General features: G+C 39.3%; 1 protein-coding gene across 7 annotated transcripts in view; it reads right to left on the minus strand.

The window, feature by feature from the left end:
• Positions 1 to 24,848, minus strand: part of rbm45 (RNA binding motif protein 45) — a 95,021-nt gene extending 70,173 nt beyond the window's left edge. For 6 of the 7 annotated variants that reach the window (XR_009445939.1, XR_009445938.1, XR_009445940.1 and 3 more), the window contains exons 1-7: positions 24,497 to 24,848; positions 10,574 to 10,696; positions 6,863 to 6,989; positions 5,405 to 5,542; positions 4,369 to 4,584; positions 2,673 to 2,808; positions 2,459 to 2,555 (exon numbers count right to left, since the gene is read on the minus strand). Coding sequence is in view for 1 of the 7 variants with exons in the window: in XM_048533968.2 (XP_048389925.1) it covers positions 2,459 to 2,555; positions 2,673 to 2,808; positions 4,369 to 4,584; positions 5,405 to 5,542; positions 6,863 to 6,989; positions 10,574 to 10,696; positions 24,497 to 24,772 (1,113 nt within the window). In the remaining 6 variants the exon portion in view is untranslated. The remainder of the gene's footprint in view (positions 1 to 2,458; positions 2,556 to 2,672; positions 2,809 to 4,368; positions 4,585 to 5,404; positions 5,543 to 6,862; positions 6,990 to 10,573; positions 10,697 to 24,496) is intronic. The other variant, XM_048533968.2, reaches the window with a different exon arrangement.
• Positions 24,849 to 25,401: the final 553 nt, after the last annotated feature.

Consider the following 25,401-nt stretch of genomic DNA (forward strand, 5'->3'; position numbering starts at 1 on the left):
CCATTTTCAATCATATGTGAACTTAGATCATCAAGCTTCTCTATTCCTAGGATGTCCTCTTTGAACACAATGCCTCCATCAACAAACAAATTAGGATCAGAAGTAGGCCACAGTAGCCCCTGGAACTAGCTCCCCGAATTAGTAGGATCATAGCTAAATAGTTAGCGTTTTGAATTTCAAATTCCCATCTACCCCCAATTACTAAGAGTCTCTTGCCTAGTAAGAACCTATTTACTTCGACTTTAAAACTAGTCAGTGACTCTACGCCCACTACCTTGTGAAGCAGAAGATTCCAAAAATGCACAATCCTCAAAAAGGAAAACAAAATTAACTTCTGCTCTAGTTTTTAAACAATGCCTCCGAATTCTGGATTCAATCAAGAAGAAACATTCATTTTATGTTCACCTTATCAAGGCCATTCCCAGTCCAATATTCTTCAAGCAAATCACCCCTCAACTCTAATTCTGATGAAAACAAGCCCAGGCAATTCAACCTTGCTTCACGAGGCAACCTTCTTCCAAGCAACAACCTGTGAACCACATCCTGTGCATCTACTGCAAAAATGCACACAGCACTTGACATCTGGTTTCACAAATGTGTTTCATAAATGATGCATATGTCTTTGGGGTTATGTTCAATTCCTCCAGTAATAAAGGATGAATTTCCATTAGCCTTCTTAATTACTTGCAGTAGGTGCGTATTAACATATTGTGATGAGAACACTTGGATCCCTCTGCATCTCAGCATTCATATTTAATTCTGCAATTAAATAATATCCTTTTCTTTAAATACTTCTGGCCAAAAAGCAAGCAACGTTACATTTTCCCCACACTTCTTATATTCAAGGAGTCAGATTTTCTCCTGTTGCTTCCTAACAAACCTATTACTTTAAACTAAGATTTTTGAGTAGATTTCTAGCTGGGGTTGTGGATACTGTAGTTGATTTGCTCACCGAGCTGATTTGTTCGTTTGCAGATGTTTCATTACCCTGCTGGCTAACATTGTCAATGCGATGAAGTGCTGTTGTGCTTTCCTGCCTGGTACTTAAACTCTGGGGTCTGTTGGAATTGGTTACCTCATTTCCAGTTTTTCTTTGCAGTGGTTTCACACCAGGCAGGAAAACACATAGCACTTCATCGGAGGTTGCACTGATGTTACACAGCAGGGTAATGAAACGTTTGCAAACTAACGAATCAGCTCGGCGAGCGAACCAACCACAGCATTACTTTAAACTTCTCCATACTGATTTTTACCTGTCAAAATCCAGCATGTTCCTCGACTTCCTGAAGTCAATCATTACCTTTTCTACCGTAAAAATCAATATTTCTCTATTTTGCATTATCTACAAATTTTTAAACTATGTCCTATGCACCTAAATCTAAATGATTAACATAGGTTAAGAAAAGCAGTCGTCTCAATACCGACCCCTGCTGTCCTTTCTCATTGCATCATAAAGTTTCCCAATTGTGTCACAACTGACAAGCCACTTGACATAACTTTATTAAAGTTTTCTGCAAGATATGTAAAATGGAGTTCATTTGTTGTTTCATCTGTCTAATATTATTCTGGCTTTTACATATAATGAACAAATGCTATCTCTCTAAGTGTGCTTGATGTAAGCAATGAGGATCGCAGTGAACTTCAGAATGCAGATGTGTGATGCATTTGTTGCTTCAGACTGCAGATCTATGATGCCTTTGTTGCAGAACAAAGGGTTTTTAAATAACTAATTTCAATGCAAAGTGTACAGCACCAGTAAAGTCTGCTGCATTACATGTGAAACATCTATAGCAAAATAATATGTACAAGTTGAAATCAAATGACTGACTATCCATTGTGGGATCGGGACATATGGTTTTAGCTACATGCAATTTTAGCACAAAAAAACCTTCAAGAAACTGAAACAATACAAAGGAAAACATACTTTCCATAAATATTTCCTTTGCAACCACTGGCCTGCAACCTAAGTACTGAATGATCACTTGTCATTCTAGCTTTGCAGTAACAAATAGAATTACACAGATCACCTTTCATGTAACAGAATCTATTACCCATTTTCTTTTTGTCATTTGTCACATATGAATTCTCAATTCCCCAAAGTCAGTAGTGCCTAACATCAGATAAAATGGCATTAACAGAAAAACGTCACACATGTAATTAAAAATAAAACACAGACCTCAAATACAAAGTATAGATCATACTTTTATATAAGCAAATAACCAACATTAAACTCCTCCTCTCTTCAATAAACTTCTGGTGATGGAAGAGTTTCAACAGATTTCAATAAATCAGTTTTGTTTTGCAATAATTGCAGCGCAGTGCTACACAGAATACGGAATACAGGGAATCTGACCTGCAATATTTACAACCAGTGATTTTTTAAAAAAATAAGTATCTTACAATCCAAAAGAGAACCAACCTTAAAAATAGAAAGAAAAATCCAATGTTTTGTACTCACTGGTGAAGCTGGAATTATCTGTTGACCAACAGGACTATTACAGGCCAGTGTCATCATCTGAGCCGCCACAAGTTGTAAGGCCATCATTCCAACTGGGCTAAAACAGAATAAGGAAACAATGACTGGAACAATTATTTCAGTAAGCACTAGTTAGAAGGTGAAAAACAAAAAAGTACTCAGGTCAGCTTTCAACAGGATTCTGAAACATACTTACTTTGGTCGTCTATCACCAGAATCACTTTCAATGTAACTTACTCCAAGTCGATTACCAGGTGGATACTCAAATCCATGAAGCTTTTCTTTGGCATATACTGCTGATGCCACATTGTTGTACCGAACAACAGCATAACCTAAAACAAAATTCTGTAGACATCAGTACTCAGTACTTCTGGGTTAAGAAATTATCCCACATTTAGCTGTTCTCTTATACATGCAAGAACCCAATTTCATTTTCTCCACAAAAAAAAACTTGAACAGATGATGCACTTAAACAACAAATATTTTATTCTGTAATTTTCAAAGAAGACAAGCTACTGGAGAAACACTTCATAAGGACTTCTCTCTCAAGGAAATTCCTGCAGAATTGCCAATCCAATAGTAAATTATAGTTTTAAATAAACATAGAAATTCTAATTTTCAAATCATATTCTGTTACAACAATATCTTTCATGCTTTGCTGTAAACAATGACAATATTTACGACTGTCACCTACAGGTAAGAGAGGCCTTCAACTTCATGCTTACAGTATGATGAGGCAACACAAGTTACGCACCACATATCGTCTGATACAAAATACGAACAGTAAATAACAGGGACTTTTTTGATAAATGCATTCCTTTAATCCTGAGCTATCAGAATGCAGATATAAACATGTCAAAGTGAAATGTTTTGCCAGTTCTTGTTTTAAATCCTAAACTGGCTTACTTGCTTTTGAGTTACTACAAATAAGATAGTAACTGAAGCACATTTAAATTTGGAGCATTATAGTGAGACTTCCAAAATTTCAACAAGAAATTGTTCAGTTTCTTCAGCTTTCAATTATTTTTTGAAAACATTTTGTCTTGAATTCAAATCAGGGGATCTGTGGATAGTGTTGCATGATTTCATGACCAAATCCTGGTCCACCCCCATTTAATCCTTTGTCAGATTTAGACCAACACACTGTGCATTCTTATTTATTGCTGATCAGAGTTCCAGTAGGGGAGCATATTATTTTTTGTGCCTGAGGTATTTATTAGAGTTTCAAAAAAACACACATGCAGAGTTTCATATTTTTGCCAGATTCTGTAAATACACATTTATCAACTCAACGAATGCACAGAAAGCCAAAATGCTAATGGCCATTAGTACTGCACTCCCAAGTTCTGACTATTTTTTTGGAAACAAACAAAAACTGTTTGAAGTAAAATTCTATTGTGATGTGATATGAACTGGCCAAATACCTAAACCAACATCAGACTTTAGACAAAAGAATTTGGATATGAAAGAGTACTGCCACTAGTGAAAAGCAGTTGTGCTTTTCCTGAACAAAAGATTTTCCATGAAAATATCTCACATAAAATATCCTATCCCAATAATATTTATGCATAACTTGATGCACAAGTTGAAATGGGCAAAAGAATACATCTTCTACACTAAAGAAGGTTTGATTCCAATCCAACATAAAGAAAATCAAACTGTTGATATTTTCTGAATTTCGAACGGAACATGTGGGATTTTAACACATGGGGGGGGGGGGGGGGGTGTTATGCATGGAGGCGCTGGTGGTGGAATGGGAGAATAAGTTCAGAGTATAATAAATAATCCCAAGAAAGCGTGCATGCTCTAGGAGGAATGAACAGAATGTGGAAATTAGTTTAAAGGACAGCTGTCAATTATTTGTTTTATCTATTAAGTTCAACAGTACTCGCCTTTGCCATAACCCATAAAGGGATCTCGCTGAATTTCACAATATTCCAGTCCTGGGATAATATCAAACAGACTATAAACTTGTTCATGAGAGAGCATTCCTCTAGTAGATACTGAAAGACATGCAGATATATTTTCTCCACCTCTCATTTCATTTCTAATTTCAGCTCTCATTTCACCACCTCTCATTTCACTTGTTCCAAAGTTGGTGAATTCACCTGTATCAGCACATAATTAAAAATAAAAACCAAAAGAAAAAATTAGCAGATAATTTGGCACACCACCACTAATAGCATAAATCACCGTATGTGGCTTTCTATACGTTACACTTAATTTAGAAAAAACTACAAATTTAGCGAATAAGTGGAATGATGCAAATTATTGAAATATTTCAATACAATTATCAAAGAGGAGAATTGAAATTCTAACTGGACAGGGATGAATCAGCTGTGAGGATGATAAAAGAAACAATAGACAATCATTATCAAGATACAACCACAATTTAAGCATCAGAGATGATGGGAACTGCAGATGCTGGAGATTCCAAGATAATAAAATGTGAGGCTGGACGAACACAGCAGGCCAAGCAGCATCTCAGGAGCACAAAAGCTGACTTTTCGGGCCTAGATCCTTCATCCTGATGAAGGGTCTAGGCCCGAAACGTCAGCTTTTGTGCTCCTGAGATGCTGCTTGGCCTGCTGTGTTCGTCCAGCCTCACATTTTATTATCTCACAATTTAAGCATATACTCTGCATTATTTTTGAGGGGGTTAATCATTTTCTCTATTCCAAAGCAAAGAAGAATTTTAATAAAATTCACTTCTACCTTATTTATAATACCAAAGCCTGTTTTGAAGCAATTTTTGCAATGCTGAATTTCAGCTCTCTGTATACTGCATGGCAAGTTTTAAAGCAGTCATATCAACTTCAAAACAATTTATTAATACAAGTTTAAGCATGCATTACATCCACATCAGGTGCGCTTTAACCATTTCATATTTCTTACCATCTAAATTTCTGCTTAACTCTGTACACTTACCCAACGGAAACACAGTTTGACCTCGGGGAGGATCATATCCTGATCCATAAGGCAAAGGATCTTGTCTAGTTCCACTCATGTAATCATTCTCAGAGTATGCAGGTTTGTTTCTTGGTTCAGCAAGAATTGCCTTAAAAGCTACACAAAATGCAGAGATGCATTATTATTTTAAGCAGGAGACAAATGAGCTAATTTGTCCATTTACTGTAAACAAAGGCAACTTCTCATTTGGTTTTATCTGCCATTACAGTATGTTGGATTGTTTTTGCTGTCAATTTTCTTTGGCTATAGTGTTTTACAACAAATGTAAGGAAATCTGTCACAATACGACAGAAAGATGGTAACTGAATTGCAACATTACAGTTTAAGTAATTTAACTACCACACCCATAGATTCGGAGCCAAATGTGATTTGCCACAAATCACAGTCCCATTGCCTAATGATATTTTACATTTTAGCTACAATTTGATAGTTGCTTATTACAGTTCTAATATTTGCTGAGCTGACATGCCGCCATCTACAATGGCCTTACAGAAATAGAGCACTAGGAGATGTGTTAACTATTTTTTAATACACTTACAAAATCACCTATTAGATATTAAGAATTATTAAAAATGTGGGATGAATTTAAATTTTAACTTTATAGATGTCTATAGTTGTTTGAGTGATGCATCTGCCACAAATTGCCAAGTGGTAACAATAATTCTCTTTTTCTAAATTGAAATACTGTCCAAATAATGGACATTATGATGCACAGTTCCTTCCCAAAACTTCAAATGATCCATTTTCAAAAAAAGAAGCCTTTGTCTCAGGATCCACAGCACAGGCTTTCAAACTAATGCAATTATCTAATGACATTAAACGATACTAGATCTAGAGCTATTCAAAATATAAACCTACAAGTGCTGATTTTACAATAGTCTTAACAATAACCATTTTTCCATCACTAATTTTTGCTAGTGCTTTTATATTTGACACTTACTGAAGCGGGACTAAACTTTATTGAGTATTTGATAAAAACATGCTTTCGCTCTTTTCGCCAAAATATGAGTGTGCAGATCACACCAGCCAGGCTTATGTTTTGTGCTGGGTGCACAAACTACCCCAAAACCTGTACAGAAATAACTGATCAGATATAACAGATAGCTTTTATAATGGGCCTTCATTAAAATATCGTGGTCTGTGGCTAAAATGCCACAGCTACCACAGTATAAAATTCCATTTTACCATCATAGTCAATGGCTAGCTTTTGGAAATGGTTTAATGTCTGCTTTTAACTCAAGCTCAAAAATGGACAATGACAAAATATTCAATAAAAATGTATGTATAAATACACAAATATTCTGTTCAGTTATACAGTTAACATATTCAGAAATATCCCCAAATAATTCTAGCATACCTCTCTCCTGTTACTGAGAGCTATTTTCAAAAGTCTACAGTTTTGTAAACAAGTCTTACATCGTTCGCAGTTTTCAATGGCCTGAGCAGCCTGAGATGGTTTCAGAAACCTCACATAGCCAAAGCCTTTGCTCTCTCCTGTGCCCTTGTTCTTGATAACACTACAATATTCAATATCTCCAAATTCCTAATATAGATAAATGAAAACTCAGGTTAAAATTCAATATTTTGTTATAGAAATTACTTGCCATCTATAAACAGCCATTATTTGTATTGTATAGATCTTAAAATATAGAAGATAAATAATCTCGATTACTATTGGACAATATCTTAAAAAGTGAAATATTACTAACCGGCACTATTTTTAAAATTGTTGATAAGAGTCAACATGGCTTGTGAAAGTGAAATCATGTTAAAGAAGTTTGCTACAGTCCTTGAAGGATAAAACAAGCAAAGTCAATAAAGGAAAGCCAGCAGAGGCAGAGTATTTGGATTTCCAGCAGATATTGAATAAGGTTATATTTAAAAGATTATTGCCCAAGGCACCAAATCAAAATATCAGGAGTAATGTATTACTACAGATTTAATATTGGTTAATGCACAGACGTCAGAGTCAGGACTGGAAAGATGTAACTACTGGAGAAACAGAAGGATCAGGTCCTAGGGCCTCAAATATTTACTGACTACATTACATTTAGAGGAGGGGATAGAGCGTAATGTATCCAAAATTGCTGAAGATACAAAAAGAGGCGTGAAGACATAAGGAATCTGCAAGCAGGTTTTAGATGAGTTGGGTGCGTGATTAGAAACTTAACTGATGATGAAGTTTAATGGAGTAAAATGTGAGTTTACACTCTGTTAGTAAGGATTAAAAAGCAGACTATTATTTAGAGAAGCATAGAGGGGGTCGAGGAGTCCTCACACAAAACAAAATTGAGAAGATTTGTAGCTCAGGTTGAGGCTCTGGATGGGAGTTTGCTCGCTGAGCTGGAAGGTTAGTTTTCAGACGTTTCATCACTATTCTAGGTAAAATAGAAAGCGGGACATAACACCAGCGCTTCGTCAGAGGCTCACTGATGATGTTACCTAGAATGGTGACGAAACGTCTGAAAACTAACCTTCCAGCTCAGCGAGCAAACTCACATCCATAAAACAAAGTGTTAGCATGCAAGTGCCTCAAATAATTAAGACAGCAAATGGAATTTTGGTCATTATCGATTGGGGTGGGGGATTGGTGGTTACTATTTTAAAATAGGAAAATCTTACAACTGTACAGGGTGTTACTGAAACTGCACCTGGAATATTGTGTACTGTTTTGGTACCAATATTTTTAAAAAAGATAACCATGGCATCCAATGGAGCTCAAAAGAGACTCACTGAATCCTGGGGATGGTGGAATGGCTAACCACATTGGGCCTTTATTTATTAGTGTGTAGAAGAATGAGGAATGATTTTATTGAAAAAAAGCAAGATTCTGAGTGAGTTTGGCAGGATAGATTTGTGAAGATGTTTCTTGTAGTGGGGAATCTCAATCTAGGGAGCATTCATATAAAACTGCAAAGCAAAGAAATTTGGGTTGTGTACATCTGGAATTCTCTATTTCCAGAGGTTGTTCTGGAGACTAGATCACAAAGTAACGAAACAGGAGGTAGATAATTTTTTGAAATATCAGCAAGTTCTAGGATAGGAAGGGTTAGCACGTTACAGGAGTTGAGGCGTATGGCAGATCAGTCATGATCTGTTTGACTAGCATGACAGGCTTGAGGGGTTAAATGGCTACTCCTGCTCCTATTTTGTGTTTTTAACCTCACATTTTGGTCTAAATTTATAACCGAAGGTTTTTATCTTTAGACTCTTACCTACTTCTTGCTAACACTGACTTTAAAGCGATGGAATGGTGCTCAGATGCTTAGGCACGGGCCACATTTTGACATGGGACCACATGGAGACCCCAAACTTGTCTGAAGGGCAGCAGAACCATAGCAACAATCTTCCTGGTGATGACGGATTAAGGGGTTGCTATTCAAATATGGCAGACCAGCTGATTCTCCACACTGCAGATGCAATGAGAAGACCAGCAGCTTGGCAGCACTAACAGAAGAGATGGCCAATATTAACGTTGCAAGGTGAGCAAGAGGGTGCCACCATTTTGAGGCAGAGGCAAGATGAAAGGTTTATCAGGGTAAATCAGAAGGCCCCAATATTCAGAGATCTAAGACTTCAGCATTGATCTCAGTGCTGTTGCTGCTGGACACTACTGCTTCAGCCATGGGGCACCTGGAAATAAAAGGCATCGTCCCAATTCTGGGAGGCCCTTTGGAGGTCACACCCATGTAAATGTCAGTCTATCCACATCACAAGAGTCTGCTCAGTAAATGGACATCAATTGATTCTTTATTTATATTGGTCACTGGCTCCCAGTGAGCAGCCAAGCCACAGCCCTTTGTGCCATTCAGTAACTGACACAGCCACACAGGATTACACCAAATCAATGGGCCAGTAAAATCCCAGCAAGTGTATTTGCAACAATATCATGTTACAATAGTGTCAGCTGACCAAAATAAAGCAATTTATCAAAGTTGATAGAACCACAAAATACATATATCACATAAGAAAGAAGAATTAGACTCTTTGAGCCTTCCTCACTATTCAAAAAGATCTTGGTAGTCGTCAACCTTCACTCCACCTTGTTGAATTATTCCTATATCTCTTTACCTAAAAATCTATCAAAATCTCTCAAATATAGAATCAGAATCCAAACGATGGGGAAACAGGCCATTTGGCCCATCGAAGTAACATTGACGCTCCAAAGAGCATCCCACCCAGACACAACGCTGACCCTATCCCGGCATTTCCTACCCAAGACACCAATTGGCAATTTAGCATAGCCAATCAACCTAACCTACACATCTTCAGACTGAGGGGGGAAACCGGAACACTCAGAAGAAACCAAACCAGACACAGGAGAATGTACAAACTCCACACAGACAGTCGCCCGAGGTTGGAATCAAACCCAGGTCCCTAGTGCTGGGAGGCAGCAGTGCTAACTACTGTGCCACCCCTTAGTGACTACAATGTAATCCCCTAGTCGTAACAAGAATCAAGCCATCACAAGGCAAGGTATAACTATTGGACTAATATAAAATAACCTGACAAGAAAAGTTGCCTGACTAGCAACAACCATAAAAGATACTAATTACTGTCCCATAAGCAATTTGCATTTACTGAAAGAAAAATGTATCATACCCAAAATATTTAAGTTTATAAAACTGCATAGAACATCATGAATCATCTTACAATTACTTGTGCACATCCATCTTAGTCTTTTAAGATCTTCCTTTAACTTTCGGCTTAACAAGGTGTCACTTGGGTGATGTTCGGGTATGAGTATGTGTTACTAATATAATGTAAACCCAAGATGAGAGATAAGGTAGAGACCTGCTTAAACCCTATCCTTCCTCAGCTTTCCCCTTGCTTCTAGCCATTCAAAGACTTCACTTCTGCTTTTTCCCATGCTCTGCTTAAATTTATTTAACCCAGTACCCCCCATTTTCTACTCTCTAATCCCCACCATTCACACATCACCGCAAATATAATCTGTGAAAGCATTCCAAATGTTACTTCTCATTGATACCGTTCACAAGAAATTGTCGTCTGTGACGGGGGCTGTCAAAAATTGTCCCCAAGAGAAAATTCAGATTTGTTTTGAAATTAAGAATTCATTAGAAAGTCCTGGGGTCAAGAAAGAGGATAACGAATGTACAAATCTACCTTAAAGTTTTCCCTCAGATCATCTTCTGTATAGGATTTTGGAATCATGACAAAAATTCTCGTCAACTCTTCATCTTCAACATCACGGTGGCTGCCAGATCCTCTAGACTGTGCAATGAAGACCTGTTTTTTTTTCAAGAAACAAGCTTTAGGCAACTCCTAAAATACTATTCCTCACAAATAGTCAGGCCTGCATATATCACAACAAACACTGTACAGGTACTTCTGCAATAGCATGTGCTTCATTAACGCGAAGTGGGTGTAATGGGATTGATGAAAAGCGAACACTATTTGGAAGATGTGAATTTTGTGTTTTGCAGGAAAAGCAATTTTTGAGACTGATTTCCCTACAATGCGATTTTCTACTGCGATCTTCTATACTGCACAGTCACACAAGATTGCAAACTATGGTGTTATAGGAGAATTACCTGTAACTCTATTTTTTAAATCTTGTATTGGAAAAGCAAATGGATATTGGTGCAACAACATCAATGGATGACGTGGGACCGCAAATTACTGGTTCAATTCAATTTAACAATACAGGCAGACAGAAGAACATGTAAGATATAATACAGAAAAAAATTACATGATGAAAAATATTATGGTTTAGTCAGAAAAAGAAATGTGGATTGAAATGTTAATAACAAATCTGTCAGAAAAAAAAACTTACCAGTGGAAATACTACATATTATTAAATTTCCTTTGGGTACTGAGTGTGTTGGTTTGTTAAGACTGTTAATAAATTTCATTAATAGCATCACCATAATCTGAATTTATAGCCATTTATGTTTATTAACTTAGCAAATTTGAGATATGCAGTGGGGAGGCTAATGGTTAAATTGGTTATTTCTTCAAATTACATTAAGGTGAATAGTGCAAGGTGAGCTACAATATGTGGCAAATTGAAACTCATGGCATGTATTTTGTTAGAGTGATTTTCATTATAAGCTTTGGCCTGGATTTTGCACTGGTCAGAAAGGCATTATTTCAATGCAGATATGAATTGCGCACAAGAACTCTTCAGAATCCCCACTGTAGCACACTCTGAAGGAACTGCCTAAGCAACTGAATTTTTTGCTGGGCAATTCCCCTAGGCTGAGAAGCCGCCAAAGTCTCCATTTAAAATCAGAAACCTTGAGGGTTCCAGTGAAAGTAAAATAGTTACTCAGAAAAACTTGAGTATTACATACAAAGTCATAACTCCTGAGTAATTATTAAATGAACCTGATATTTGTTGCCACACTCACCACTATACCTCACATTGATTCACCTGACAATGCTTCCAACTCACATGCACACACTTCCTACTGATCTAGCCTAACACCCCTGTAGATAAGACATTAATTTGGAGTGTCCTTGCACACAAAAAAAGTGTATACACAGACAGCAGGTTCCAGAGGTTACTGTCGGGCATAGAATTCAGAGGTCCACACAACAGCAGGAAAAGTTGGGGGGGGAAGACAATTTCCCCCAGACCACTGGACCCCAACAGGAACAAATTTCTTCCATCTTATTTAACCTACCCTACGCACTGCACCACTTATCTTGCTAAGTTGGATCCTACCCACATAGTATCAGAGCTGTCAGGGACCTTATCACCTTCCCATCAGGCATTCTACTTACCTTCCTTCCTGGCACCCTATCCCCTACTCATATGTCAATACGTCAGCACAGAAATCCCTCACCAGTGGGTACCCAATTCACTTAGCCATCTGGCACCCGACCACATCCATTCCTTTCCAAGCACTTTAACATCATACTTTATGTACTTACTGCCTTACAGCAGCTGGGCAATCCGGCTCTCAACACCTAAACTTGGAGCAGCTGACTGCTGTGAAAATGGAGTGCCTTGCACCTTCTGTGCTGCAAAAAAACTATCAGAATGGAATTGCAGCTCCACATTTTGTAGGGAGCCCTGAGTGGAATGTTCTCAGAAATGTGGAGCTCCCTTCTTTTCTTTAAAAAAATTGTCACTCCTCAGCAAATCAGGCCCATTATTTCATTAATCATTAGTTCACCAACAATTTTTGCACCTACACAAAGCACAATGCTAACTAGTTAGTACTGCTGTCTCAGTGTCAGGGAGCAGAGTTTGATTCCACCATTGGGACAGCTGTTTGGAGTTTGGAAATTTTCCCTGTGTCTGTGTGGGTTTCCCCTGGGTGCTCCAGTTTCCTTCCACAGTCCAATGATTTGCAGGTTAGGTGGAATGGCCATAGGAAATGCAGGGTTACAGGGGTAGGGGCAGGGGAGTCGGTCTGAGTAGAATACTGTTGTTTGGAGGGTCAGTGTGGATCAGGTTGAATGGCCTGCTTCCACATCATACAATCCCCATGATTCCATGGAAGTAGTGAATTTGATATGAATATCCTGTTATATTTGAAATAATGATACACAGCAGTGTCATATACCATAAGTAACTAATCAACACTTGTAGGCTTAACAGAAAAGAGTTCGGCCAATCAATAACCCAGTGTATCACTAAATTATTTGAGAATTAGGAAAGCATGCAAATACATAACTGTGTAGACCACAAACAAACCAGTTAAAATGCTGACACTAAAAAGCCTCCCAACCTTTCACCAAAACAACATCAGAGAGCTATTTAACTTGCAATTCTGATAACTGAGGCTAAGGAATTATTTTTGGGAATGTCAGGAATGCACACAGGAACTTTGGTTAAAATGGACAGATTATATACAGTTTTACTTGGATCAGAAATCTATCCACCCTTATAATTCTGCAGTTACTACTCCCCTTTGAAAACAACAATTTGATCAAGAACCCTCAAGATTAGTTAGTGAAGGTTTTTAGTTCTAGCAGAGAGTGTGAAATTAGACTCAATAAATGCACTAAGTTCTATTTTCAGTCCCTAAACGGATGGCATTCTCTGACACTGGGATTTCATGTACTTTGTTGCATTCAATATGTTGCTAAATTAAGATTTTACGTCACTAAGATTAGAATAGCAAATTGTGTAATTGCAATGATGTAGTGCTGTTCATTTGAAGAAATACGACATTAGTAATTTGTTTGTTGTTACAGAACGCCTCAGTTTTTTTCCTAAATCCAGCAATCTAGCAAAGAGATAGTTCACATTAAATTTATTTTTTGAACTTATTTCAAATCTTTATTCAACAAAAGGTCTAAGTCTGAACATCTAAAAATTCCATAATGCTTTATTGTAAAATGTTACTATACCTTTAAAATCACTATGCCCTGAAGTTTCCTTTGCGTGCTCAGAGGTTTCCTCCCTGTGCTTTCCATTTTGTCCTTAGCTGTTGTAGGGTTTTGGCTTGTGTAATGTTGTAGGAGCGTTCTACTCTGAGCTTGTTACGATGCTGGAAAGCCCTTAGTTTTTCTGTACTGTACAAGTGTGTGTATCTATTCAATTTATAGTTTCTTAACCTCAGACCTGAGTGTACACCTATGTGTGAGCAGTCCAGAAGTGAATAGACACTGACCCACGTATATTTGTTTGAAATGGACATGCTACGATGCACATCTGGGTTAGGTGAAACTTGAACCAGAGTTTTCTGGCTCAATCTATCCTGCACAAGGCCCTGTCACTAATTATTTTTAAGCAATTTCTTCTGTCATGTTATAACACACCCCAAAGGCAGATGGAAGGATTGATTCCGGTAACCATGTATTAAATTCAGTGTTAAACTGTATTCATGTGATATGCATTAATTGGGGATTCCCTTACGTTCCTACATTTTGGAGCAGACTGAATCTGTGTTGAGTTTAGAAGTGTATTTATGTAACATAACTCTGGAATTAAAAGCTTATAACGATTAGGCTCAAGTTACAGCTATTTTTTTACTCTGTATTAAAACACAGAAGAACCAACGTCAGCTTTTGTGCTCCTAAGATACTGTTTGGCCTGTTGTGTTCATCCAGCTCCACACTTGGATTATTTTGGATTCTCCAGCATCTGCAGTTCCCATTATCCTTGAAGAACCGACACATCCTGGCTGGAAAGAGATAATTTACTGGAATCTACAGCCTGGCAAGTACATACATTCCAAATATTAGAGTACTTGCATCTGCTCAATGACATTTGGTCCATAAGGTCCAAAGAGTGGGACGGCTTGTTGACGATTGTGCAACGTTCAGCACCATTCAATATTCCTCAGATACTGGAGCAGTCCTGTTCCAATATCCAAGCTTGAGCTCACAGATGTTTACAGCATAGGAGGGGATTCAGCCCATCATATCCACACTGATTAGCAAAGATCTGACTGCACTATTTCTGGTTTCCAGTCCCTGGCTCATAGCCTTGAAAGCTGTAACAATGTGCAAATATCTAAATATTGCTTAAATGTTATGACAACCACAAAATTACAAAGTTCCTGACCCCCTCAATCCTCCGAGTGAAAATATTTCTCAGTTATGGGAAGGATATTATCAAGCTGGTGAACATTCAAGAGATTTACCAGGATGTTGCTAGGTATGGAAGGTTTGAGCTATAAGAGAAGGCTGGGACTTTTTTTCACTAGAGGCTGAGCTTGAGAGTAGGAGGTTGAGAGGTGACTTGATCAAAGTTTATAAAATAAGGAGATATAGATACAGCTGATGGAAGTTGTCTTTTCCCCAAGATGGGGAATTTCAAGACTACGGGCCGTATTTTTTAAGGTAAGAGGATTTGAGAAAAGACACAGGCATTTTTTTTTTAGAAACAGAGGATGGTTCACATGTGCAATGAACTTCCTGATGAAGTGTAGACGCAGGTACAATTACAATGTTTAAAAAGACATTTGGATGGATATACGAATAGGAGAGATTTGGAGGGATATGGTCCAGGAGCAGGAAGGTGGGACTAGTTTAGTTTGGGATTATGTTCGGCATGGGCTGTTTGGACCAAAGGCTCAGTTTCCATGCTGTATGACTCTATACTTCAACCTAACTCTTCTCTTCGTCTTTTACCTTAAATCTCTGAAACTTGGATATTGACCTCCCCTAATAGAAAACGCGCCTTCTCATCCATCCTCACTATGCCACATGTCATATTGTGCACACTATCAGGTCACACCTCAACCTTCACTGTTTCAAGGAAAACAATCCCAGTGTATCCAATACCCCCTCATAAACAATCCCTCCAGCCCACAGAGCATCCTGGTAAGTTTCCGCTGCACTGTCTTTAGTTCAATCACATCCTTCCTATAAAACGGTGACCAGGACTGCAATCAGTATGCCACCTGTGATCTAACCAGAATTTTAACCAGTTCCAGCATAAGCTCCCCAACTTTCTACGTCTCAGCTAATAAAGACAGATACCCGACAGGTCTTCTTAACCACCTTATCTACCCATCTTGTTACATTCAAGGACCTGTGGACACAGAGGTTCTTCTGATCATCAGTGCTTTCCAGGGTACTACCAATCATTGTGTAATCCTTTGCCTTCCCTCAATTTTCCAGGTTGAAATCCATTTGCCACTGCTCTGCCAGCAGTACAGTCTGTCGATTTCCTCTTGCCGTTCACAACCATCCTCCTTACTGTTTAGCACCCTACCAACTATCGCACCATCCACAAATCTGGAAGTTATGATCAAGAGACTGAAGTCCAAATTATTAATGTACAGCACAAACATGGGCCCCATCACCCGGCCTTGCAGAACCCCACTGGAAACAGACTTCCAGTCACAGAACCATCCCTCTACTATTACCCTCAATACTCTTCCTCTCGGGCAGTCTGGGGTCCAATATGCCACTTTTCCCTGGTTGCCAAAAACTCCTTCTTGGGCATGTCATACATATCAATCTATCACGCAGGACCTTACCAAAAGCCTTGCTGACATACACGTAGACAACGTCAAATGCATTAATCTATCAATTCTCCTGGTTGTTGGCTCCTCAAAAGATTTAATCAAATCTATTAAAACACGAGTGTCCCTTAACAAATCCATGCTGACTACCTCCAATTAATCTGTCTAATAACTTTCCTACCATTAATGTCTTTGACTGGTCTCACCATCCTCCCATTTTTTTTTTTAAATAATGGGACATTATCACCAGTCCTCCTGTTCGCTGGCACCTCATCTACAAGCACAGAGGATTTAAAAATTATCACCGAGATTCCTGTCTCTTCCGTTACCTTAATAGCTTGGGTTACATCACATCTGGCCCTGCAGATCTATCTATTTTTAAAGGTTGCTAAACCTGCAAGTACCTTCTGTATGTTAATTTCTTGTAATATTTCTCCATTCTCCACCTTGATGTCCAAAAATGCATTGTCCTTTTTTATTGTGAAGACTGCATTAATTGAAAACTGTGCTTAATTACTGCATCCACACACACGCATCATAATTTAAGGCTCCTAATGGGCCTGACTCAATTATTCACTTGCTTGTTATCATTATAAAGAAACATTTGAGCTTTCCTTTATTATACCTGCCAATGCTTCCCATTTCCCTACTGCACTTTTTATACACAGCTACAGCTGTATGAAGCCCTTGATGTCTGTCATTAGCCCTTTTTTCCCCTTCATTATAACCTTAAAGATGTTTGACATTGAGTGTTCTCGAACCTTTGTCCGATCACATCTCTTCAGGAAGATATTTGCCCTGTACTTACTCTATTTATTTTTCCTTCAACTCTTCGCAATGCTCTGACAGTTCTATCTGCAAGTCATTGCTTCCAGTCCACTTGGACAAATTATCTTAATTTAGTAAAATTAGCCTTCTCTAGATGAGAATTTTTATTCCTGGCCCCATTTTTTAAAAATATAATTGTCCTAAATCTAACAGAGTTATGGTCACTGTCTCCAAAACGCTCCCCTGCAGCCATCCCATGACATTCTTGACCCTGGTACCCAGGGGGCAACGTACCATTCTGGGGAAGCACATGTCTCCTCCCCTCACTAATAAATCCCCAACCACTTAAAGCCCTTCTACATTTCTTTCAACCCTTTGTGTCGCACAAACGCTAGGCAATGGCTACATACAACAAGAGAGAATTCAACCACCCTGACATTCAGTGGCATTGCCACTGAATTCCCTATTGTGAATATCCTGCGTGTGCGTGCATGTGGTGTTACAACTGACCACAAACTCAGCTGGACCAGCCAATTAAACACAGTGACTACAACGCTGGTCAGAGGCCAGGAATTCTGCACAGGGTAACGCATCCCTTATTTCTCAAATTCCTGTCCAGCTTCTACAAGGCACAAATGAGGATTGTAAAAGAATGCTCTCTACTTGCCTGGATGGTTGATGCTCTAACAATACTTAAACTTAACACCATCAGGGTAAAGCAGCTTACTTGGTTGGCACTCTATCCACAACATTCAATATTTATTCCCTTCACAACTGACACACAGCAGTGTGTAACATCTATGAGATGCACTGCAGCAACTCATCAAGGCTGCTTCAACAGCGCCTTCCACACCCATGATTTCTACCAGTTGGAAGGGAAAGGACGATAGCTTGCAGGTGATGTTCCTGTGCACTTTCTTTCCAAGTATCTCACAATCCTGACTCGGAGCTACATTGCTTTTCCTCCAACATTGTTGCATCAAGATCCTAGAAATCTCTTCTTGAGGGTGTGGGGCACCCACAGTGCTAAGTATTGTAGCAGTTCAAGGAGGCTGCTCATCATCACCTTCTCACTGAAGGTTTGAATGGGCAATAAAATGTCAATCTTGTCAGCAATACTCATATCGCTGAATGATTTTTTTTAAAGTAACAATTGTGTGTGACTTTTGCAAAATAAAACTCTATATAAGCTGCTCTTTTTATTATTTCTTCCAGTCCTTGGAGCACCTATTTCAACATAGCACATGGAAAATGCAGAAATGGCAAGATTTTAACAAAGAATATTTTAATGAATATGGTTAAACTGAAATCGAGATTTCCAATGGAAGAACACTGCCCAAAATCTATGTTTTGTTTTATTTATTCATCTGCTCTTGAGAAGCTGGTGGCAAGATAACTTCAAGAAGCACTCATTAGAACTTATTGATCATTGGACTCAAAACATGAACTTTGCTTTCTTCCTGTAAATTCTGCCAGATCAGCTGAGTTTCTCCAGCAATTTCTGCTTTTGGTTCACAATTCCAGCATCTGTAGTTCTTTGTTTTATCATTTAAAAATAAGTTTGTTTAAAATACCATAGATTGTAAAGCACAGGCTGTGCCTTTTAAATCTAGAACTTTAAAACAATAAGCAGATTGATAATCAAAACACAACGTGGGGTTTTATAAATGAGGACTGGAATGGCACTCTATTAGCTGTACCGATAAAACAATTTCCTTTACTAAGTGCAGACTGCAATAAATTTGAAAGCTCTGTGGAAAAAAGCTGGAAGACTCATTTTTAAAGTTTTATTTGTACTAAGTTGGTTTATTTCTTTTTCTGAACAGCTCATGTGGTGATGGGGCGATGATCACACATCTGTTACAATGTTTCTCTATAAAATTAGAGTATTTTTGAATTACGAATTGTTCTCCCTTTTAATTCTTTTCCAAACAACCTATATTTTTAAAGCAGAAAAAGCCTCAGGAATCACTTGATTTTCAGCAGAGATGTTTTGACAGCATACAGGGAGAAAATGTTCCCATGTTAAAGAATTAAGAATGAGAAAGCACAGATTTCAAGTAATTATTAGAAAAAAGTTAATATCAGTAATAAAACAATTGAGTGATTATGATCAGGAATGCACAGTCAGAAAGTCTGGAGGAGACATTTAATCAAAGCATTTAAAAAGGGAATTAGATGGTTTTTTGAAAATAAACAATTTGCAAGATAATGGGGAAACAGTAGGAGAATGCAACCAATGAGTGACAGATTTTGAGAAGTGGCACAGATTTGATGGGCTGAATGGCTTCCTTCTGTACTGTAAAATTTGTGATATTCCAAGCGCTGACCTTGTCTTAAACTGCTAAAGGGCCTAGTGTGGGAAAGTGGGACTAGTGCAGTTAGTAATTTTGGCAGTATAGACATGATGGACTGAAAGGCCTCTTCTTTACCGTATGACTCAGTCATTCCTAAGGTTTTGGAGTAGATCTGTGGCTCGAGTAGTGGGTGTTGAGGTTGGTTGGCTTGTCGAGATGGTTTGTTGTTCAACAACAAACCAGCTTGGCGAGCCAAACAGCCTCAAAATTCTTTAGTTCAATACCAAAAACTGTAATGAAACACTTGTTTTGTTATTGCAGTACGTTATTTACTTTTTTTGACAGAGACATATTCAGCTGTTGCTAAAACAACAACTTGTACCTATGGATTCCACATCTGGAATTAAATTTGTGACACCCTCAATGCCTTTTCCAAACAGCCCAGTTAAAAATCTGAGACTGCCTATATCTTCATATGCACAAGAGAATTTAAGTACAATAGAGTAATACAGCATGAAATATATAACTTCCTCCCATCATAACAACCTGGATGGAAGTGAGAGCTTGTTCCATTTCTCAGATCTTAGCACCTTATTTTGAGCAAAGCTGAGGCCAGGAGATTCTGGAGCCTGGCGAGACTAGATCATCATGTTCCATGAAGATGCCACCCCAACAGGCTGGAAGGTAGAGGGTAGATGGGTGGTAATGCAGACTTGCATGAAGAAATGCAGGAATTCAAGGTGTACCTCAATCTGCTAAACAGCATGGGGTTTTGATGAGACTCAACATCATGAAAAAAATATAGACTGGATCAAGGCACCAAAAGGCAATGGACTGCATAAAGGGAACAAAGGCCAAGAAAAGCAACCATTATAGGAAATTCCACAGATGGGGTTCAGATAGATATTTATGCAAGCCTGCCAATGTGTGGTGCCAGAATAGAGCCAAGGTAAAGGGCATTACTAACAATCAGATTTTCTGCAGCTAGGAAGTTAAAAGGTGGCAAACTGAAGTGGCTTCTCCCTAGGAAGATGGCTTTACGTATGAAGCAGAAGAGAGGACTTCAGATTATGAGCCTCCTTATTGAGCCTTGAGGCACCTACTCAGAAGAAGTGGGCTTTATCTCTGCAGAATCAGGTAAATTAGCATAATGAAGCAGAAAATGTCAACAGGAATAACTAATAATTCCCCTCAATGTAATCATATATTTGGACAGAGAACAAACAATAATTCAATGTATTAACTGGTGAGTAGACTTTCAGCTTCATATAGTTTGGCAAATAAAATTGGCATAGGTATTATGGAAGATGGCTCATGCTTTTCTGTATTTTCCTAGAATAATGTGTTGCGGAAACAATTGGGGATTAAGCTATTCCATATTTAGTTTTGAACTTTGAGACAGGATTAGCTTTTGCTTTGTTTACATGAACAAACGGAAAACGAGCAGAAGTAGACTATTCAGCCCAATGGGCATACTCCGCCTTTCAATAAAACCATAGTTGTGTTTTAAATTTCATATTTCCATCTACCCTAACATTTGATTTTTATAGTCTAACGTTAAATTACTCCACTTCCAGCACAGAGTTCCAAAGTCACACAACTCTTTTTTAAAAAAAATTCTCATCTGTCTTGAAAGGGTGACCCTTAAAACAGTGCTCCTTGGTTCTGGGCTAATCCAGAAGAGGAAACAATTTACCCATGTCCGCTTTATCAAGACTATTCAAGAACTCACATACTTCAAGTTACCCCTCACTCTGTTAAACTCAAGTGTAAAGACGACAAATCTGTCCAACCTATTTTCATAACGCAACGCACTTCAGCCTCAAACCTCGCCAGATCCAATTTCAATGCATTTCCACCCTTCCTCAAGTAAGAGGCCAAAAATGCACACTGCATTTGAGATGCAGTCTCATCACTATGCTGTGCAACTAAGGCATAACACTTAGTTTTTTATTCATTTCCTTTCATAATAAAAGGTTAGCTTCACGCTACCCTTGATTATATGCCGTACCTATGTTCTAACTTCTTGTGACTCATGGACCAGAACACCTAAATCCCTGTGCACCTTGGAGTTACACAGTTGTTCTTCATTTAAGCAATATTGTGCTGTTTATTCTTCCTGCCGAAATTTTAAAAAACTTTATACGTTTTCCTATATTATACTCTGACTGCCAAGTTTTGGTCCACTCAGAACCTGTCTCCACTTGCCTGGATAAAAGGGACTGCAGTCAAACCAGATTCCACACAAAGTTTGTAAGTGACCAATTCCAGTCTCAACAAAGAATTTCAGACTTAAATCCAATTACAGAAGTATGACAAGGAAGCTGGCAAAACTTGAAGATAAGCCCACAAGTTAAAAAAAAACAGGAAACAAAGAAATAATTCAAAGTGTTCAAGCAAGGGAATCACAGGAAAACAATGAAAATGAGGGACAAAGTTCAGAGTCTATAATTGCTGGACTTGATCAAAAGCATAATTTGCTGGAGAAATTCAGCAAGTCTGGCAGCATCTGTAGAGAGAAAGCAGAATTAGTGTTTCAAGTCCAGTAACCCTTGACTGGAACGAGTTCAGAAGAAGGGTCACTAAACTCAAAACATTAATTCTGCTTTCTCTCCATAGATGCTGCCAGACCTGAGTTTCTCCAGCAATTTGTTTTTGTTTCAGATTTCCAAGGTCCTTTTTTTTTGTTAGACACAATGTTGAGTTCAGAAAAAGTGTAAAGCAAAACTTCCCAAACCCTCTACTACTCATTGATCATGTTAACGTTGGAAAACTGCCAAGGTCCCATGGCAAGGAGTGGTGGCTGACATGCTATTTCTACCCGCCTTTAGTTGGGCAAAGTTATATTCAACTCAAGTTATTTTTTTCTTGTTCCACAGATAAATTTTCTGGGCCAGCTAAGTATTTCCGTCACTTAATGTAATGAAATAAACAGTTACTTTTCACAGGTCTGCACCTTCAAATGTTTGAAATCCATTTTGGTACGAATAACAGCAAAATGGACTATGTTTTAAATGGTAAAAAATTGCAGCAGGCTGCTGCGCAGAGGAACTGGGGTGTCCTTGTGCATGAATCGCTAAAAGTAGGATTGCAGGTGCTGCAGGTAATAAAAAGGCAAGGTAACACGAAATAGAGCTGGATTAACACAGCAGGCCAAGCAACATCCACTTAAGATCATGGCTGATTTTTTTTTGAGACTCAGCTCCACTTACCTGCCCACTCACCATAAACCTCAATTCCTTTACAGTTCAAAAATTTATCTAGCCTTGCCTGAAAAACATTTAGCGAGGTAGCTTCAACTGCTTCATTGGACAGGGAATTCCAGATTCACAACCCTTTGAGTGAAGAAGTTCCTCCTGGCCTCAGTCCTCCATCTGCTGCCCTTTATTTTGAGGCAATGCTCTCTAGTCCTAGTCTCACCTGCATGCGGAAACAACCTTCCTGCCTCCACCTTACCCATTCCCTTCAAAATCTCAGATGTTTCTATAAGACCTCCCCTCATTCTTCTGAATTCCAATGAGTATAATCCCAGTCTACTCTGTCTCTCCTCATAACCCAACCTTCTCAATTCTGGAATCTACCAAGTGAATCTCCTCTGCACCTGCTCCAGTGCTAGTATATCTCTTCTCAAGTAAGGAGACCAAAACTGCACACTATTATCTCTGATACAATTAAAAAGGCAAATGGAATTTCATCTGCCATTGCTACAGGGATGGAGTTTAAAAATAGGGAGGCAATGCTGCAGTTGTATAAGGTCCTGGTGAGGCTACACCTCTGGAGCACTGTGTGCAGTTTTGGAATTCAGGAGAATGAGGGGAGATCTTATAGGAACATATAAGATTATGAAGGGTATAAGATAAAGTGGAGGCAGGGAGGTTGTTTCTGCCAGGTGAAATTGGGACTAGAGGGCATTGCCTCAAAGCAAAGGGAAGCAGATGTAGGACTGAGGTCAGGAGGAACTTCTTCACCCAAAGGGTTATGAATCTGTGGAATTCCCTGCCCAGTGAAGCGGTTGAAGCTACCTCACTGAATGTTTTTAAGGCAAGGTTAGATAAATTTTTGAACAGTAGAGGAATTAAGGGTTATGGTGAATGGGCAGGTAAGTGGAGCTGAGTCTCAAAAAATCAGCTATGATCTTATTAAATGGCAGGGCAGACTCGAGGGGCCAGATGGCCTATTTCTGCTCCTAGTTCTTATGCTCTAAATATTCACCCTCGCTTATCTAAATCAGGTATTTCCATTTCCTCAGGACGATCAGGGTTCATATTCGGCCATGTACCATTAATGAATCTGAAATAATGGGAACTGCATGGAGAATCCAAGATAAACAAATCTCCCCTTCCCCCACCGCATCCCAAAACCAGCCCAGTTCGTCCCCTCCCCCCACTGCACCACACAACCAGCCCAGCTCTTCCCCTCCCCCCACTGCATCCCAAAACCAACCCAGCCTGTCTCTGCCTCCCTAACCTGTTCTTCCTCTCACCCATCCCTTCCTCCCACCCCAAGCTGCACCTCTATCTCCTACCTACTAACCTCATCCCACCTCCTTGACCTGTCCGTCTTCCCTGGACTGACCTATCCCCTCCCTACCTCCCCACCTATCTTCTTTTCTCTCCATCTTCGGTCCGCCTCCCCATCTCTCCCTATTTATTCCAGAACCCTCACCCCATCCCCCTCTCTAATGAAGTGTCTAAGCCCGAAACGTCAGTTTTTGTGCCGAGATGCTGCTTGGCCTGCTGTGTTCATCCAGCTCTAGACTTTGTTACCGTTAATGAATCCCTCGCCTTTTCTCTCTCTCTCTCTCTCTCTCTCTACTCAAAATATAATTTCGATTTTGCTAAAATAATGGAATCGAAACTGTGGTCTAAGACTTTTCAAGACTACAACAATTTAAGTCCAACTGGTTTTGGCTGCAACATAAAATCTTAAGATCTTACAAACAAGGATCAGAAGGCTATTAGTAACCAGATTAACATGCTACAGTCTCACGGGGGTTCCCACCTCATTAACTCGGGCCCATGATCAGGTGCGGTCAGAGTCGAAAGCGAGCTCCGCATTTAGCAGAAACGAAGGTGGCAGTTGTAACATACCTTGATGGGTTTGGTGTCTTCCGTCAAGGCCTTGCCGTGCATCTCCTCCATCGCTCTACAGGCCTGCGACGATTTGGCGAACTTTACGTACGCGATGCCCTTGTGATCTTTGTTCTGTTTGTCCCGCACAACCCAAATGTCCTGGATCTCACCGAAGAAAGAAAAGTTTTCTCGGATCACCTCCTCCGATGTCGATTTGCTGATGACCAGAAAGAGCCGACTGTTAGGCGGGTGATCGAGGTTTGCCATTGGACGCGAGCTTCCACTATCCTCCATGATCGCGAATCCAGCGCATACACTGCGACCACCAACCGCCAGCACGTCACGTGACACAAAAGAACAGGTTCCGCCTAACTCCGCTTTTAAGTTCCGGTCCGCCCCCGACGGGGACACGAAATAACCGGCCCCGTCCCATTGGTGACATACCGGATCTGGTCCCGCCTCGCTTTGTGATGCGGAGGAAGTAGCCCATGCCGCAGAGTGACTCCAAGGAATTGGGCCCGCCCCATTCCGTGATGCTGAGGAACTGGACCCATCGCACTCTGTGAAGCTGAGAAATAGGCCGTCGCATCTTGTTTCTGAGCTGCACTGATCTAATATCGAATGGTGGAGCAAGGAGACCTTTTTTATCGTTACCTGTTCAAGTATAAATCAAGGAACGGAGATTGTAAACATACGAAAAGAAATTTCAGCCTTTAGCATCACTCAATATTTAAAGCTTCCACGCTTAAAATAAGCACCTAATAAAAAAGTGTGTTGGCGACAGTAGCTGGGGATCAAGGTGGGAATTGTTGGCTGGACAGCGAATATTGCTCAGATTGGTGTCAACAGTACAGGATTCAGTCTCTCTTCCAGCTCTTTTTTGGGGGGGGGGGGGGGTCGGAGGTGTTGCAGCCAGCACTGTG

This window comes from Stegostoma tigrinum, chromosome 7, assembly GCF_030684315.1.
Source record: "Stegostoma tigrinum isolate sSteTig4 chromosome 7, sSteTig4.hap1, whole genome shotgun sequence".
Lineage (NCBI taxonomy): Eukaryota > Metazoa > Chordata > Chondrichthyes > Orectolobiformes > Stegostomatidae > Stegostoma > Stegostoma tigrinum.